The 18,781-nt window shown below is 40.4% G+C and overlaps 1 protein-coding gene across 1 annotated transcript in view; it reads left to right on the forward strand.

Annotated features, from left to right (window-relative positions):
- The first annotated feature begins 17,803 nt into the window (after nucleotides 1-17,803).
- FAM184B (family with sequence similarity 184 member B) overlaps nucleotides 17,804-18,781 on the forward strand; it is a 114,655-nt gene continuing 113,677 nt past the window's right edge. Inside the window, exon 1 of the mRNA XM_020992690.2 lies at nucleotides 17,804-18,703. Within this exon, the coding sequence (XP_020848349.1) occupies nucleotides 18,557-18,703 (147 nt within the window). The 5' untranslated portion in view covers nucleotides 17,804-18,556. The remainder of the gene's footprint in view (nucleotides 18,704-18,781) is intronic.

Here is an 18,781-nt window from a genome sequence, read left to right on the forward strand (position 1 = left end):
TCAAAGTTTTAAGAGAGCTCAGAGATCATCTTGTCCAATCTATATCTGAACAAGAATTCCCTCTACAAACTACAAGATCAGTGGCTAATAAGCCTTCACTGAAAGACCACCTTAGGTAAAGGGGAACTTACCACCTTGTGAGTCATCCCACTCTACTTTGGTATAGCCCTAATTGTTAGGAAATTTTTCTTTAAATAAAACATAAATCTTCCCCTTCAGTTTTCACCCATTCCTCTTAAGCCCTCTCATATCCAAGAGAACAAGTTGAATCCCTTTTACCTATGACAGTCCTTCAAATTCTTGAAGACAGCTTCCTTAAATCTTTTCTCCAGGTTAAACATTTCGAGTTCTTTCAAATGATCCTCATGGAATATGATCTAAAGGCCCTTATCCTTTTGCTCTCTGCTCCTTGCTCCTCAATTTAGCAATGTTTATTTTAAAATGTACCCAGAATTACAGTACTCTAGAGATGGTATGACCAGGACAGAGTGGAAGGTATAAGAAATTATGTTTCCATTGATGTAGAGGAAGTGGTACTAACAATAGAATTCAGAAGTTATCACAGGGGCAGAAGGAGCGGTCTTACTCAAGAATTATTTTTAGGCTCAGATTCCTTAAGACCCTAGCCAATAGCTCACAAATGCTCAGATTCCTTAAGTGTCTGGCCAATATGGTGGATCTGTAATAAACCTTGTCTCTGGCTGAAAACAAAAAGAATTATTTTTAACAGGACCACTCAGAGACAGACAAAACCTTCTGACATTAGCAGTGGGGTTAGAAGTAAAGAAAGTAGTACAAAGGTTATAGCTTGGCTAAGGTGCTCATGCTTAATGAGCCTTTGCATATTAACTTCTGCGGGGGAATTAACACAATTTTAGCCACAATGTTGTAAGTAGGGGAACAGAACATATTAAGGAGTAACATGAAATAGGCATTCTGGGAAGTTGTACATCTTGAAATATCCAGCTAATAGAGAAACGAGGGAGGGTCCTTGTGTTTTGGGATAGGAATATAACTGCTTGCTCTTGCTTCTTGCAAGATATAATAAATGAGCTTGCCTCATTTACCTTGGGAGTCTTTGTTTTTCCTATAGAAGTTATTCCTAACAAGAGCAAAACAGCTCTCTCACTGCCTTCTTTTTGGACACTGTGCCTCTCATTGCAAAGATGGAACTTGCTTTTTGGGTTGCCATATCACACTAAATAACCTTAAGTTTGCATGCCTGATTCTCCTTGAGCCTGCTATTTACAAAAACATCTGGATCTTTTTTTTCAGAGAACTGCTGCCTAGTCATGACTTTCCTATCCTGTATTGGTGAAGTTGGGGGAGGGTGTAAGGGGTGGGTTGCTCCCAAATCTAAGACTTATATTTGTCCTTATTAGATTTCATCTTATTAGATTCAACTCAGTGCTCTAACCTGTGAAGATCTTTTGGGATCTTAATCATTTTTTCATATGTTATTGAGAGGTTTGGTGATAGAATGGATAGGGCACTGAATGTGGAGTTGCTAAAGGAACTGTTTACTATACCACCGTTTCTTAACACATTGTCAGACACTATTGTTTCCTAACTTGACAATGTGAAGCATATGGCCACCAGAGGTCAGTCTCACTAAACTTTTGGTGACTGATTTTTAGTAGAGTTAACATTATTTTGCTTTCTCAAAAAGTTTTTGTGGTTTTTGCTGTTTTTATGAGAAAACAGAAGATCTTAGTTTTAAATTTAATTAAAGTCATTATACTTTCACTCTTGATCCTATATTTTGGGTAGGAAAAAGTAATCTCTGGTATTTAAAGCCTTTTCCAATGCCTAGAATGTACTTTCCTTGAGTCCCACATTTTAGAGTCCCTAGTGTCCTTCAAAGCTTACCTCACATTTCACCTCCTACATGAAATCTTTCTGATCCCCTGAACTGTGAGTGCCTTCCCCCCAAAAATTGTCTTATATTTACCTTGTGTGTATATTTTGTATTTATTAAATATATACATACTACCCTTGATAGAATGTAAACTCCAAAGACTCCTTTGTTTATGGTTTTGTAGCATCCCAAGGGACCAGTACAATGCCTGACATATTGTGAATATTTAACAGATGGGACTTGATTGATTTATTGATCTCATAATAAGTCATAGCAACTGAATACTCCATTTTCATACCTTGGTAGAAAAAAATTTTGGTTTCTAGATCTCAAGGAATTAGCCTATTTGGAGAAACAAAACTTAAACACAGGGAAAAAAGTTAAGAACATTGAAGACTGAACATGTTTACCACTTTCCTTAAATTTTGAAATATCTGTTTTTCTACAGATATAGAAGCTCAACGATATTATATCGGGAATGAGAAAGTGAATGTGTCTAATTAAATAGTGTTAAAATGTAAGAGCCATATGCATGAGAAAATATGTCAAGAATGCTAGGGAGAAACATAAGGTACAGACCACTCAGTGGAAAAATACAGTTTCCACTATAACTTCTAGTTCTCTGATATAGCAATGCAAAAATAAAAAACAAAAATAAAGATACTATTTAGTAAATCATTGAAGACAAGATTAACAGCTAATCCTGCAGTAGGCAGGACTATTAAAGGTATGAAAGGACTTGAGTTAAGGTAGAGCAGCTGTATGTTTCTAGAAGAAGCCTAATGAGCGATGTATATCATTTTCAAATAGAACTATACATTAACTTCATGAACTAAACTTTAAGGTAGTTTCTATGAATGGTATCTTTGCTTATTCAACCACTGGTGTTAGCATTTTATATTTTTCAATTCAGTTTTATTTTCAGGTCAACATTTTCTCCTTTCCTCCTCCTCACACCAGCTCAATCCCATTGAGAAAGCATGAAAAACAAAACTTGTTACAAACATGTGTAGTCAAGCAAAATAAATTCTCTCATTGGCCACGTCAAGAAATGTGTCTCGATTTGCATTATGAGTCTATCACCTCTCTTCCTAGAGAGAGTCCATCATCTGAATTCATTGTCTTTCTCTTCCTGTAGGTGGACAGCACAGTTCATCATGAGTCCTCTGGAATTGTGGTTGGTCCTGGTACTCATCAGAGTTCCTAGGGCTTTCAGAGTTGTTTGTCTTTATAGTATTGTTTTTTGTGTGAATGGTTCTCCTGGTTCTGCTCGCTTCATTTTGCTGTCCAGTCATGCAAGTCTTCCCGGCTTTTTCTGAAATCATCCTCTTCATCATTTCTTATAAGACAGTAATATTCCATCACATTCATATACCATAAGTTGTTCAGCCATTGACCAATTAATGGATATTCCCTCAGTTTCTAATTCTTTGCAACCACAGAAAGAGCTGCTATAAATACTTTTATACATATGGGGCCCTCTTTCTTTGATTTCTTTGGGGTATAGACCTAGTAGCACTATCTCTGGTTCAAAGAGCAAGTGGTTCAATGGCTTTTTGCACATATTTCCAAATTGTTTTCCAGAATGGCTGGCCTAGTTCACGGTTCCACCAGCAATCATTACTCTTATCTGTTTTCCTATAGCCTCTCCAGCATTTGTAATTTTTCTTTTTTTGTCCATGTTGCCAATCTCATGGGTTCTGCAAATTCCTGACCCAGGTTTCAATCTGAGCAACGTATCTATGATCATGTGTGGTTGAATAATATGCTTGTCCCTGGTTAAAAGTTCCATTAGGCTGCTGCCACTGTCAGCCAGTGGTGAAGTAATTTTTTTAAAATAACAGAACTTTAAGGCTCCCCACTGCAGGCTTCAGACAAAGCTGGAGGCTAAAACTGAGGCTCTGTCCTGCTCCTGGGGTCAGAGCCACATAGCACCTGTTTGCTTCTGAACTTGCTTCTTGCCTAGGACACAGCCTACAGCCTGGGACCACTTTCCCCACTAGGCACAGTCCTCAGTTTGTCCTGGATCTTCGACTTGAAACTGAGTAGTGAATGGCAGAGTTGTCAGTTCATACCTTTTCCTATACTCTGCACTAGTTTGGGGGAGCCGTGAGGGCCTCTTCCTGCCCCTATGCATTGTCTTTCAGTCCATTGAGATCCCTGCAGCATGCTTTTGGCCAGACCCTATCCCCAATGTCCACAGACCTCTCTGTCTAACTATGCCAACTTGGGATAGAAAAATGACTCACAATGATTTTTTAACTTAGATTTCCTGATTAGGACTTAATGCATTTTCCATACCTTTGTGGAAGAATTGGGTGGAGGGAACAGGGCTAGCCTTTTCCTTGCTATCTTGACTCCCTAAACTTTTATTACATATGATTGTAATACATATAATACCCTGGCCCTCACTGCACAGAAGGCAGGTAGATTAGATTAGAAAGAACCTTCCTTCAAGGTTCTTTGGTACCCTTGAGGGGAATAGGGAAGGCTAGACAGTCTGCAAATGGCTGCAGCCCCCGCCCCACCTCCCCATGTTCCTCCAATGATAGAAGGCGTTGTTTTCGCTCCAGTTCCTCCAATGGTAGAAAGGGTCTCTTTTACTCCAGTTCCATTTAACCCCTAACAGCAAGATTAGCTTTGACACAGAAACGTTTACTTCAATTTAAAATCACAAATGTTAAAAAATCTGAAACTACATCTACTACAGGAGTGTGTGAAGGAAAGCTTTTATTACGTTTCTCTTGAGAAGCAGGCACCCCGCACCTATTATGGCACGTGTGCACCAATACAAAAGCAAGCTATGCTCCTCCCATTTGAGCTGGGATTGGACCAGCTTATTTGGGTTACACTCTTCCTGAACCGCCCATTCCATGTTCCCCCTTGTCATGTTATCCCTGCTGGTCATGCGTCCCATGTTAAAAAATGGCAGCTATCTCCACCCTTGAGGTGTGTCAGATAATATTCAATAAGCTGATTAAGCGAGCACAGTGGAGAAAAGCCTTTGCTCAGTCCTTGACCACGCCCTATTGCAATAGTTTAGACTCTAGGGCTCTGTCTTAAGGAAGTAGTGTTTTTTTTTCCTTTTTAAGGCAATTGGGGTTAAGTGACTTGCCAACGGTCACACAGCTAGTAAGTGTCAAGTGTTTGGTCTGAGTCCAAATTTGAACTCAGGTCCTCCTGACTTCAAGGCCAATACTCGATCCACTGTGCCACCTAGCTGCCCCAAGGAAGCAGTGGTTTTGTTGGGGCACTTTCTGATTGGTTGAGGGACTATCCACAAAATCTTAGAAGTCCCCTCAGAATTTCCGTGTTCTGCTGTGGAAGCCTGACTTCTAAATCTTTCTCACAACATACACAGACTTACTCTCTCAACATGTGGGAGACATAATACTCCTTTTCCCCTTTCAGCACCTCAGTCTGGGGAATAGAAGGAGATTAGGTTCAGAACTTAGCCCAGTTCCCATAGAGCACAGTCCCAGTTACAAGTCCAAAACCCTTTTCCAGCTGAAGACTCAGGCACCATGGCTTCTCAGTGTTTCCATGCTAGGCTGACTGACTAGTTGCTTCATGTCACCCACAATCCTAGCTCCAAGATCACTATGGCTGGAACTCCAGCATTCCAAGATGATCACTTTGGGCATCTGTAACAGAGGACAAACAGCACAGAACAGAAAGAATCCCCTGCCGTCCATTTCTTAGTACAAGGGTAAAAGAAAAGGGAGGAGAGGAAGGAAAGTTCTTCCTTTCTCACCAGTTCAGTTCATGGCACCCATGTTGTGGGTGAATTGGGACCTTCATCCTCTGGATGCAGCAGAAAAAAAGAAGAGACAAAAGAGTGACTGTATCAGTCTTGCCAGTTTCAAAGATTCAGGCAGCCAATTAAAGGAGGCCACCCCCACTCATGAGGTAGGAGACACAGAAGCCTACAAGTTAGGTGATCTGGACATGCTTCAAAGGCCCCTTGAGGTGCCTCCATGCCTAGACAAGCCAAAATTATATAATATCTTTTTCTACCCTATTTTTAAAAATTGTCTGATTTGTCTCTCCCTAGCAAGTTGTCAACTGCCTTAGTACCTGTTGGGAACCTGCATTTCAATAGCTATTACATAAGAAGAAAGTACTTGTATAATAATTTATATGGTAGCAAATGATCTAGGAGAGGAGAAATAAATTCATTCTTTTAAAGGTATATTTGGTATTTACAAAGTTTTAGACTATATAGATGGATCATTGATAGAAAGTGGCATCAGCAACTTTAAAGAGGAGGTATAATTTTTTTTAAAAGGAAAGAAGATATTCTATAAAAACCCCATATTTAAAATGGGATTGTAATGAGAATCAAAAGACCTGGGTTTTAGTTCATCATTTATTTTGTCTGACTTTGGGTAAATCACTTCACCTCTCTGAAACTTATTTTTCTCATCTGTAAAATGGAAATATTATTTGTGCTATTTGTCTCATAGGAATGTCATGAAAAAGGGGCTTTATACTGTAAAACACTATATTAATATGAGTTGTTATTATAGATCTACTGAGTGGTTACAATCTACTGAGTAGATTACAATATGTTACTCACCAAGAATTGAACAATTCAACAGTTTGTGTGTTGAATTGTTAAATTGGTTAACCAATTCAATTCAATTAACAAAAGCAAGAACAAACTTAAAAAGAATATGTAAGCTCATAATGACTGACCCTGTCTATATTCTATGGCATTCTTTTGACTTTGGCACTTCAAAAAATTCAGTTTTAGCTTAAATGTGAGCATTCCTATAACCAGAGAAATACACACAGCAACTATTTCATACTTTGGGAATCATCATGAGTTCTTGCGACCACAAAAATTCATCACCTGGTAGATAACCACCTGAGAAGTGAGGAACCTCTGAGAACTTAAGCAGGCTTCTCCTTCTCTGGGAGATACTAAGACCTTTCCCAGGTTCAGAGATTAATTCTATACTAGAATATAGAATTAATATAAAGTTAAGCAATTTTAAAGTATAACTATGAGTGCTGTTTTAGAAAATATTTGAATAGCCATACTGATTTGTTTAACAGCAGTTAGTTCTCATTATAATTGGACTTTCGAAAATAGTTTTATAAATATGTTTGTAAAGTGTATTATGCGGAAGATAAATGATGTAAAATTATAAATGGATATTGAATTATAGAGATAGGGAGTGGACTTCTGATTTCATTGGTCTAATCTAGGTAATTCCTAGATGAGGGAACTCCCTCTGATCAACAGAGATTGACAGTTTGCAATTCAGCATTTTAATGAGTTGCCTAGGCCACCGAGAAGCTGTGATTTGCCTACAGTTACTTACATAGCTAGTGTGTTTCAGAGGCAGGACTTGAGCCCATGTCTTCATGACTATCAGGCCAGCTACCCACTATACCATTCTATGTCTTATATGGATTATCCCTGAGATGTAAAGTCTCTCCACAAAAGTACATTTCCAATACCTCTCACTATGTTATGCCAGTATTGCTAAGTTCTAGAAAACTGTGTCAGTGGAATACAAGATGTTGTAAGCTCTACATGCTGGAAACACTCTGGTCATAGTCACAGGGACAGACTTTGTCTGCTGCCTGAATACCAACCTAGCTTAAGTACAGAGAAGTTCATCTTTGGTAGGTTGGAAGTCAAGTAAAATATCCATTGATCATGGCAACTCATGAAACAAAAATACCAAATGGCCTTCAGTTTTGTATGGTCCCCATACCAACCAGGAATGTAATTTCATGGTCATCTCATCTTGCAATGCTTATAACAGTATAAGCAAAAAAAGACTACCATTAAAATAATCAGTGCTTATATGCCAACACCCATCATAGAAGACAAAGAACTGAATAAAAGCCTCCAAACCAAGTCAGTCACTCAGTCAACAAATACTTACAGAGCACTGCTGGGTGCCAGGCACCTGGGAAACACAAAAAATGAGGCAATCCCTGCTGCATATGGGTTAACTTCCGATGGATGCACCATTGTACATATATGAGTTTGTATAAAATAAATACAAGGTCAGTAAGTTAAGAAGCATTAAGTATTATGTGCCAGGTACTGTGCTAAGCACTAGGGATACAAGTCTCTGCCCTCAAGAAGCTCACATTCTAATGAGGGAGACAGCACACAAATAACTATGTATATATGAGATATATACAGAATAGATGGAAAGAATGTAATCTCAGAAAGGAAGGCACTAGCATGGGGAGGCCAGAGGGGAAGGAGAAAAGGCATTCTTTGAAGGTGAGACTTAAGTGGAGTCTTGAAGAAAGACAAGGAAGCTAGGAGGAGGAAGTTACAGAGAGAGGCTGTCCAGTCATAGGGACAGCCAGTCAGGAGATGGAGTGGCCTGTGTGAAAAGCAGCAAATAGGCCAATGTAGCTGGATCCTAGAGTACGTGATAAAGGGGAAAGTATGTGATAAAGACAGGAAAGGTAAAAAAGGGCCAGGCTGTAAAGGATATTCATTGCCAAGCAGATCTTATATTTGATCCCAGAGGTAATAGAGAACCATTGGTATTTATTGAGTAGGGAGTTGACGTGATCAAACTTGTACTTTGGGACATCACTTTGGCAGTTAAGTGGAGGATGGATTGGAGTAGGGAAATGCGTGAGGTAGGGAGACCAATTAGAAGGCTATTGCATTAACAACCATGATTCCAGAGGACTGATAATGAACTGCATACACTACCCCATGCAGAATGAGACACATTTTTTTTTAACATGGACAATGTAAAAAATTGTTTTGCTTGACTATGAATACTTGCTGCGAGGGTTTCTTTTTTCTTTTAAATTGGGGAGCTGGGAGGGAGAGAAAATAAATTCTTTTTTTTTTCTTTAGGCAATTGGGGTTAAGTGACTTGCCCAGGGTCACACAGCTAGTAAGTGTGGTGTTTGGTCTGAGGTCGGATTTGAACTCAGGTCCTCCTGACATCAGGGCCAGTGCTCTATCCACTGCGCCACCTAGCTGCCCCGAGAAAATAAATTCTTGTTAAATGAAAAATAAAATGAAAACCTTTTTTTTATGTAGGAGGTGAGAATCTGAAAAGCAACCTGGGTATGAATGGCATAATAGGAAAAAAGAAGGGGTGCGGTGGTATGGATATATGTGTATACATATATACATATATGTATAATACATATTTAGGTATACACATATACACATGTATGTACATATATGTGTATTTTTTTAAGAAAACTTAAGGGGAAATGCTTATCTTTGGTCAAATAATTAATAGTCCAGGTGAGAGGTGATGAGAGTCCATACTTGGGTAGTAGCTACGTGAATGAAGAGAAGAGAAAGTTTATAGGAGAAAAGTAGAGGTAGAAACAACAGGATTTGAGAACAGATTGAATCTGCAGCATGAGTCAGTGAGGAATAGAGGAAATTGAGATTGTGAGCCTGGGTAGCTGGAAGGATATGGGAAACTTGGAGCATCATAGGGAAGTTGGGAAGAGGGGAGGGTTTGAGTAAGAAGATAATAGGATGTGTTTTAGTCGTATTACGTTTGAGACGCCCATGAAACATCCAATTTGAGATGTGTAAAAGGCAGTTGATGAGGTAAGATGGGATAGAGATTGTGACTGGATTTCTAGATCTGGACATAATCTGCATAGAGATGATAATCAAATCTATGAGAGCTGATGAGATCACTAACTGAGGTAGTATGGAGGGAAAAGAAAAAAGCATCCAGGACAGAGCTGTGGGGGCATCCATAGTGAGTAGAAATGACCTGGATGAAGATCCAGCAAAGGAAATTGAGAAGGAGCAGTCAGACAAAAAGAAGAACTAGATGAGACTAGTCTCTCTCTCTCTCTCTCTCTCTCTCTCTCTCTCTCTCTCTCTCTCTCTCTCTCTCTCCTTCCCCCCCCACAGGAACAGAAAAAAGAGGAGAAGGTGAGAAGCTGTGTCAAATGTTGCAGAGAGGTCAAGAAGGATGAGGATTGAGAAAAGGCCATTAGATTTGGTGATTAAGAGATCATTACTGACTTTGAAGGGAGCAGTTTCAGTTGAATGATGAGCTAGGAAGCCAGATTGCAGAGAGTGTAGGAATGAGAAGAGAGGAAATAGAAGCATCCTAGTGTATATAGGTTTCTCAAGGGAGTAAGGGTTTGGAATGTAGAGTATTGTGTAGTGTAGATTTCATCAAGAGTTTGAGATAAGGAAGAGAAGAGAGTATAACTAGTACAGGGATGATATCCTGGGAAACAATTGAAGCAGCAGAGGAATTGAAGACCATGATGAGACCAAAGAACAAGGATAGGGGTCATAAGACAGTGGGAAACATGAAATGATAAGAGATTGTAACCAGATGAAGGAATTTTGGAGATGGAAATGGAACAGCGGGGGGCAAAGCCAAAGTGAAGAGTATAAGTATTGCTGGGGTTAGCTGAGGTGGAATGGAAGAGTAGTTCATTACAACTGAGTAGAGTGAGGAACTGGGAGGTTGGAATAGTTGTGGAAGCATCAGAACGTATGTTGCAGTCTCCTAGGATGACAGCAGGAGTTGTGGTAGAGAGAAAGGTGCTGAGCCAGACACTAACCTCATTGAGGAAGGAAATAAAACATTCTAGGGTTTGGGAGATAATGGCTACTAGGATCTAGATTGAGAAAGGGTCTTAGAAAACATGAATCTGAACAAAGAGTTTTCTGAATGATGATGGTGGAGCAAGAGTGGATGTAGCAGTGGTGAACAAGAAATATTCTGACTTTCATACTAGGATCAATAAGTCAAGGGGTATGAGGTGAAAATCCAACCTCAATTGGAAAAGATGGCCATGTATACATTGTATTTTGGAAGAAGCCCAGTCTTAGTGCCAGAAAATGGAAGGGAAAAGAAAAGATTTAAGATGGAAGCAAGTTTTTTTTTTTTAAATTATAGAGCAGGCATTCCAGATGGCTCAGTAGAAAGGGTAGACAGATCTGGAGTAGGGGTAGACAGATTGTGAGAGGCATGGGATAGGTTTGAGGTGAATGGTAGTGGGTGGATAGCTGGGTTTGGGAACCAGGGTTTGTATTTCAATAGAGGGTGAGGAGTTAGAGCATTGGGATGGAAAGGGTGTGAGGGGCTAAAAGTTTTCTGGAGAATGAGGCTGGGTGGAATATTAGACAGGCCTATTGAGGGAAGCAGGGGATTAAGCTGTTACGGTCTGACCTAACTGGTAATTGGTAATGTGTCCTGTGAAGCCCCGGGAGATTGGCCTTGCAGTAGGCAGGAACAAGTGGAGGTATGGCTAGGAGAAGTGAGATCGGGAAGCAGAAGTTGGCAATGCTAGGGAGAAGGGTTGTTATGAGGTTAAAATGAAATGATATTTGGAATGCACTTTGTAAATCTTAACGTGTTATATAAATGCTAGCTATTATTATTATTTCTAGCTATTAAGAAAGGAGAGGTTTAAGGCTGGGGAGACTGATAGGCTGGTTAGGAATGGGCTCAGAAGTACTGGAAAAGGCCTTGGGATGGAGGGAAGAGGAGATATTCTCTGTTTAGTGCTGGGCAGGGCCTGTGACTAGAATCCCTGGTTCATGCAAGGTGATGGGGAAACGACTCTGAACTAGCAGAGCTCTGGGAAGAGCCTGGTACTATGAAAGTAGCTGTGAGGGGGATGGATCCCATGAGGGTTCTAAGAAGGCCCTGAAAATAAGAAGTTAAATGTAGGAGAGGCCTCAGTACAACACATAGTATTTATTATATAGGCTTCTTTGAAATGGAGTTTTATTGCTATGTATTTTAAATCCTCTCTTATATTCTGCTGTGCATGTAACATGCTTTTTTTTCTTTTTTACTTTGTATTTAAGTTTCAATATTTGTTTATGTTTCTTTTTCTTTTCTCTATTGTATATTTAAGTCTAACATAAAAAAAAAAACAAGGAAGGTAGGAAAGAAGTTCACTAACAGTTGGGAAACCAAGAAATTTTGTGTATAATTTGATACTTAAGTTTTGAAGGAAGTGAGGAATACCATGAGGCACAGGGTGCAGGAAGTGCATTCCACTTGTGGAGGATGGCTATGTCATGGAAACAGGAGATGGACTGCCATAGGTAAGGAACAAGAGAAAGCCAATTTGATCAACTGTAGAGTTATCTTGATGACCTCGAAGGTTCTTGTGAAAAAAAAATGGGTATAATCATACTTGTACAACCTACCTTACATGGTTATAAGGAAAATGCTTTGTTTCAGTTCCAGTGCTATATGAATATGAGCTATTATTATTTATTATTAGGAAAATAATCATAGCAGAGCTGGACGTCCATAAGAGACCCAGCATTGCCAGTTTCTCTGTTCAGTACCACTTTTATCATAACTATCAGGAGAGACATAAAAACTGAAAGATGTGAACTTGTCCAAGGTGTTTGGTACTATGATGGAGATTCAGCTTGGGATATGTTGAAGAGAATTTCTCTTCAGTGGTTAGGTACTCCAAATGGTCTTATTTTCACATGTTATACTGCTTTCATCAAGCCCTAAAACCATTGCAGAGCCTTCTGGAAGAAATCTATAATCATTCAAAAGAGTTTGGTCTGAATACCAATATGGGAAATAGCAAGTGGGTGAAAAAAATGTTTACTTACCAGATTTTAATATGCATGTGAATGGAAAACCTATCCAGCTTGTCCATCAATATGTAAATCCAGCTTAAATAGTACAAATGGACAATGAGTTGAGCCCAGAGTTGAACCAGAGAGCCCAGAATGGGATAAACTGTTTTTGGGAAATTGCAAACTCCCGAAGTTCTCATGGAACAAAAGGTCAGTCTTTTATAATAACAACATTCTATTAGGGTTGCTTTATGACATTGGAACATGGAATACAACAGTTTCCTAAAAAATAATATTACACAGAGGGCCATGGAGAGGTACAGGGAGGGTGTCAGCATGCTACAACATATACCCAATGAAGAACTTCAAAGAAGAACTGGAGTAAAAGAGCTCACTGGGTGTTTGATAGGAAAAGAAGATAGGCTAGTCATGTGGTGAAGGCAAGGGATAACAGGTGGCCAGCCTGAGTACTTTACTGATACCCTCACAATGTTAGGAGCTACTGAATCACTATTGATTAGAGAAATGCAAATTAAAACAACTTTGAGGTACTAATCATACCTATCAGATTGGCTAGTATGACAGAAAAGGAAAATGATAAATGTTGGAGAAGATGTAGGAAAATTGGAACACCAATGCATTGTTGGTAGAGTTGTGAACTAATCCAAACATTCTGGAAAGCAATTTGGAACCAAAGGGCTATAAAACAATACCTCTACTAGGTCTGTATTCTAAAGAGATCATAAAAATGAAAAAATGACCCACATGTACAAAAATATTTATAGCAGCCTTTTTTGTAGTGGCAAAGAATTGGAAATTGAGGGGATACCTATCAATTGGGGAATGGCTGAACAAGTTTGTGGTATATGAATGTAATGGTATACTATTGTGCCATAAGAAATGATGAGCAGGTGGATTTCAGAAAAACCTGCACTTACATGAACTGATGCTGAGTGAAGTGAGCAGAATCAGGAGAATATTGTACATAGTAACAGCAACATTGTGAGATGATCAACTATGACAGACTTAGCTCTTCTTAGCAATACAACAATCTAAGACAATTCCAAGACTCGTTATGGAAAATGCAGTCCACATCCAGAGAAAGAACTATGGCATCTGAATGCAGATCAAAGCATACTATTTTCACTTTTTTGTGTTTTTTATTTTTCTTTCTTGTGGTTTTTCCTTTTGTTCTGATTCTTTTTTCACAACATGACTAATGTGGAAATATATTTAACGTCATTGTACATGTATAGCCTATATCAGATTGCTTGCTGTCTTGGGGAGGGGAAAGGGAAGGGAAGGAGGGAGAAAATTTTGGAACTCAAAATCTTATAAAATGAATGTTGAAAACTAGCTTTACATGTAATTGAAAAAAAGAAAATATTAAGTGAGAGGAAAAAAGAAAAAAAGTTAGAAGCCAAGAGGGTCTCCAGCATGTTCAGTGAACCCCTTGTGATGAACTTAGAGGAGGATATGACCAAGAGTCTCACAGGGTGGGAAGGCATAGATGGGTGACAATTTACATTGTTGGAGGAAACTCCCAAATTAATAAGATCATAGATCCATCTGAATTTTTGAGGGAAGGAGGATTTGGAGAAGGGAAACTGCAGGAAGGGAGGGCTCGGGCAAATCATTTAACCTTTCAAAGGTCTAGGCAACTTTCTACATTGGAGAATGGTTGCTGGTCTCTCTAGAGAGAGGTTTTCCCTGGGCAGTTCCCAACTCTAATGAAATCAGTCGGGAAAAATAATAATAATGTTGCATTTCATGTTGATATGCAAAACCTCAGTGTGAATGTTACAGCATAAGGACATAAGCTGTTTTTCCCTTTGAGAACAACAAGTAGAATTGAATGAAGACAGCTTTAATGCAATCTTGAAGATGGTTCACATGCATTTTAATGAAAATAAAACCATGAAATTTATATAAACTCCAGGATGATTTTTTTTGTTTGTTTCTCACAAAAACATTTAAAAAAATAAATTAAACATGCCTCTAACCACTAGACAGAGAGATGATGAATTTAAAATGAAGAAAGAGGTATTTTCAGACATTGGTAAAGTGGGAATTTGTTTAGCTAGCAAGACAGCTACATAGCTCTATTTCAAGAGATTTGAGTTTTGTTTTGCTCATTGAAGGGTACTAGGAATAGTGGGAGAAACAGATTAATTTTAAGATGACTTGTTGCTTGAAAAATAAAACGATAGACTACATTTTTTAAACACTTCAAAATCATGGAACATTGTTTATTCATGTTTGTGTTTGTGATTTCATTGATTTAAAGAACTCCTGATTTGGAAACAGTCTCCATTGATTCAGATCAGCAATTCATCTGTAACTAGTAATTTTATAAGACTCTGGGACCCTGAGAGTTTAAGTTATTTGCTCATAGTCAGTCATATAGCTAGGCTGTGTCAGATACAAGTCTTCTATACTCCAAGATTGGCCTCATATCCCCTTTGTCACACTGCCACACAGAAGGTTATTATTATTAATAAAAGCAGTCCCTTTCCCTCTACTTCCCCAGTTACAACTCTACTGCAGATCTTCAGCACCTTGTACCTGTCTCCCCGCCTCAGTTCTATTTCTATTCCAAACTATCCTCCACTCAGCTACCAAGGTAATTTTTCTAACACATTTTCTAACACATGTTACCTTCCCTACTCAATAAACTTTAGTGGCTCCTGTAGCAAGTAAGCTCTGGTTCACTGTCCCAGAGTCAAGGTGCTACTAGAACTTTAGAGTTCTAGGTATACCCCTGAGAGGGCTAGAAATGCTCCTCTAATGCTTTCTGTTTGAGTTCCCCCCACTATAAACTACCAGAGTAAGTAACCAGGCCCTAGTCTCATTTAACCACTCACAGCATCAATTAGCTTTTTAAAAAGGTTATTTACTTTGAATATATAGCAAAAACAAAAGTAGAAACATTTTTCTATAATAACTTGGGAGCAAACTCCCTGAATGGGTTCAGACTCAGCACGGTTTCCACATAACACTGGTTGAACCAAATTCAGGTCCAAATGTGGCATCAGTGATGAGACAAGTCCCCATCTTAGCAACTGCTGCGTTGCCTGTGCTGTCAATGCTGGACTGACTGCAAAATCCATCATGGACTATATATTACCTAATGGCTTACTCTTCTGAAACTCACAGGGTTATATCCTCCAGATTAATCTCCTTTGTCTAAAGCAAAAGAACATATACAGAGGCAGGCACTGTAGCTCACCAGACTCTTATCAGAGTCAAACCAAGGGGAGAAGTCCTCCAAGAGGGAGAAAGAGGCTGAGGCTGAGGCTAAGTCTTTTTGAAAGCGGCCCCAGTTCTGGTTCTCAAATGCAGTCAATCAAAAGCACCTGCTGTTTTCTAGGTGCTTAGCAGACTGGAAGCAGTTATAGAATACCTACACATGCCCCAGAGACTCTCCAAGTCATTTCTATCACATCAAAACCATCCCAGAAGCAGGTTCTCTGTAAAATGAGCTGGAGAAGGAAATTGCAAGCCACTCTACTATCTGTGCCAAGAAAAGCCCAAATGGGGTCATGAAGAGGCAGATACGACTGAAGAACAGCAGTCCTTCTATGGTGTTTTGATAACTTTCCTTCCTACTATTAATGGTGCCCTTTAATAGGTATTTCCTTCATTCAGTCAGAAGGATTTCAATGGAAGTTCTGGCTTCTGACACATAATGGCAGGTGTGATTACAGCAAGTCACTTAGCCTCTCAGATACTTTTTAAGGCTGTAAATTACATTACATTGCTAGAGAGTTTCCTTATCTGGTTTGAAATCACAAGTTGACCCACAAAATCCCTCAAACCACACCCCACACACCACACATATGCACATATGATACTTCATTTTTAAGACCTTTCTTAGGCACTTGTAGTCCAATTTATATACCTGTCTTATCATTTCTATTAGACTTTAAATTTCTTGAGGCCAGATATTAAATCTTAACCATTTTTCGTATTTCTGCTAACATATCCCATGAACTCTCAGATCAGGCCAAAAAATGTTTGCAGGGCACTGGGGGATACAAAGGCAAAACAAGCAAACAAACAAAACACTCTCTGCCCTAAAGGAATTTTAGCCTGTGTTATTATTTAGAAAAACATGACTCATCTAAATGACAGAGATAGAAATTGCATAATATTTGTATTTTGAGTGATAGAAGGGGACACACAATAATGTTTAATCCAATAAAGTAATTGAGAAATAGTAAATTCAGGAAAGGAATTTCTATAGTACAGTATGTAAGATTAAATATTAACCAGGCACACTCTATTATTGATGACCTTGTTATTTATACTTTATTAAAAATTGATCAGGAATCTGTTGTTATTTCCTCTAGCATCAGTCACCTGAAACCACAGAAAGATCTGCATTAAAAATTAGACCTTTTCCTCTTTCCCTGTAATCTCCCCACATCCCAAAGGAGTAATTTAGACTAGTGAAAAGAGAACTTGAAAAGAGATCAGAGACTTTGGGCCCACAGGTCCCCTTACAGGTCTCAGTTTCCTTCTCGGTCAAATGAGGGCCTGAACTAAGCAATCTTTGTCTAAATCTAACTCCAGGATTCTAAGAACTGGCTCCAAGCCTACTCCTTCATACAATGGTCCATTTTGTTGTTCAGTTGTGTCTGACTCTTCGTGACCCCATTTGGGCTTTTCTTGGCAAAGACGTTAGAGTGGTCTGCCATTTCCTCCAGCTCATTTTACAGATGAGGAATCGACGCAGAGCTAAGTGACTTGTCCAGAGACACACAGCTCGTAAGCGTCTGAAGCCAAATTTGAACTCAGGAAGATAGGTCTTCCAGATTCCAGGCCCGGCACTCTATCCACTGCGCCACCTAGAAGTCCTTATATGCCCAGTTACTTGCCTTTATCTCCCTCTTTTTTCTTTCCCCAGTCCTCCTTCCTCTCTTTGTTCTTTGATCTCAGAGCTTTCTCTTTTCTCCTACCGAGCCTGCCTCAAAACTGACACCTCTTCTCTGCCCCGCCGCCATGTATATCTTCTTGCTGAAGGGAAGCTCTCCCAACCCCAGCCCAGGTGAGCTTTTCTCCAAGATAGGCGTGGAAAAGCAGGCGGATATTCCTACGTGTCATGTTTCCCTTCTTCAGGGTCTCCTCGCACCCCACTACATCTCCCCGCGTTTCTTCCTAGTCCTCCTTCGGGAGGCTCCCCTTAGATCAGTTCACCTGTTCCGCCGCTGTCCCTCGCCTAAGGCGGTCACTCCCCAGCCCTGATTCGTGGCAAAGGATCTCCCACCTCTCTCATGCCCTTAGGCCACTTGCAGTTGCTGCCGCATTCACTACATGTTACACCTTTTGCTTAGCACGCCCTTCCCTTGCTCAATTGCTAGCTCACTCGCCCGGTTTCCTCTCCACAGTCCTTCCCGTCTCCCTCTTCCCTCGGTTGAAGTGACCCTTGCTAGCGCAGACCCCTACGTGTATAGACTGCGGACCATGGGCCGTTTTTAGCACTTTATGCAGGAGACTCCCGGGGGTGGAAGCCTCTCACACTCGGACACCAGAGCGCGGAACCCTCGATGCCGCGGGGAGAGAATGGCCTGTTAATTTTGCTAGGAATAGTGGTCCTTCCCCAAAGTATTGGAGCCCAGGAAAGGTAAAAAGGGGAGACCGCGTCCTCGCTGGGGCCTCTGCCTTCATATGGTCCTATTCATCCAGTGCCCCAATTACGCGCCACGGGGGAGAGACGGCCTAAAATCATTAGCTCCACATACAAGTCTGGGAAGGTCCCAGCCTCCCGAGGCTCAACAGCTTTCCCCTGGAGCCCAGAATACCAGCTCCCTGCAGCTGCTCGTGACGGAAGTTCAACCATTGGAGGAGAGAAACACGCACACACTGGAGGGGAAAAAGCGGTTTGCACATGTTCGCTTTCTCCTGGCTTGGGCTTTTTAGTGGAAAGGTCGGGTTATCTGCAGAGGCGCTAGAGAGGAGAAAAGAGAAGGGTGCTTGGGGGACTCCCGTCCCTTAGTATTGCCAGGGGCAGCGGGGAAGGAGACCTTGGTGCTGATGGGGGTAGGACTGCAGTAGAGTATCTAGCCTCTTAAAATTTGCACACACGGGCGTCCTCGAGCATCCTCACATTGCGGTGGTCTTAAGAATTAAAGCAACCCCTAAGCCTGATGGCTTCTGCACTGAACAGCAAGATTCACCAGCCTGGGGCATGCAATGGCTCCAAAACAGCTCATCGCAGCGGCGGCGGTTCGAGAGAGGAGTACAGCCAGGAGATCCACGTGAAAATGTGCAAGAAGATCGCCCAGCTCACCAAGGTAAGCTAGGCGCGCGGTCGGAGGCCGACCGGATCCGAGCTCAGGATCCAAGCCGGGGCTCCTTCGCTGCGGCTCTCA

This window comes from Phascolarctos cinereus, unplaced genomic scaffold (assembly GCF_003287225.1).
Source record: "Phascolarctos cinereus isolate Bilbo 61053 unplaced genomic scaffold, phaCin_HiC Scaffold_9;HRSCAF=440, whole genome shotgun sequence".
Classification (NCBI taxonomy): Eukaryota; Metazoa; Chordata; class Mammalia; order Diprotodontia; family Phascolarctidae; genus Phascolarctos; species Phascolarctos cinereus.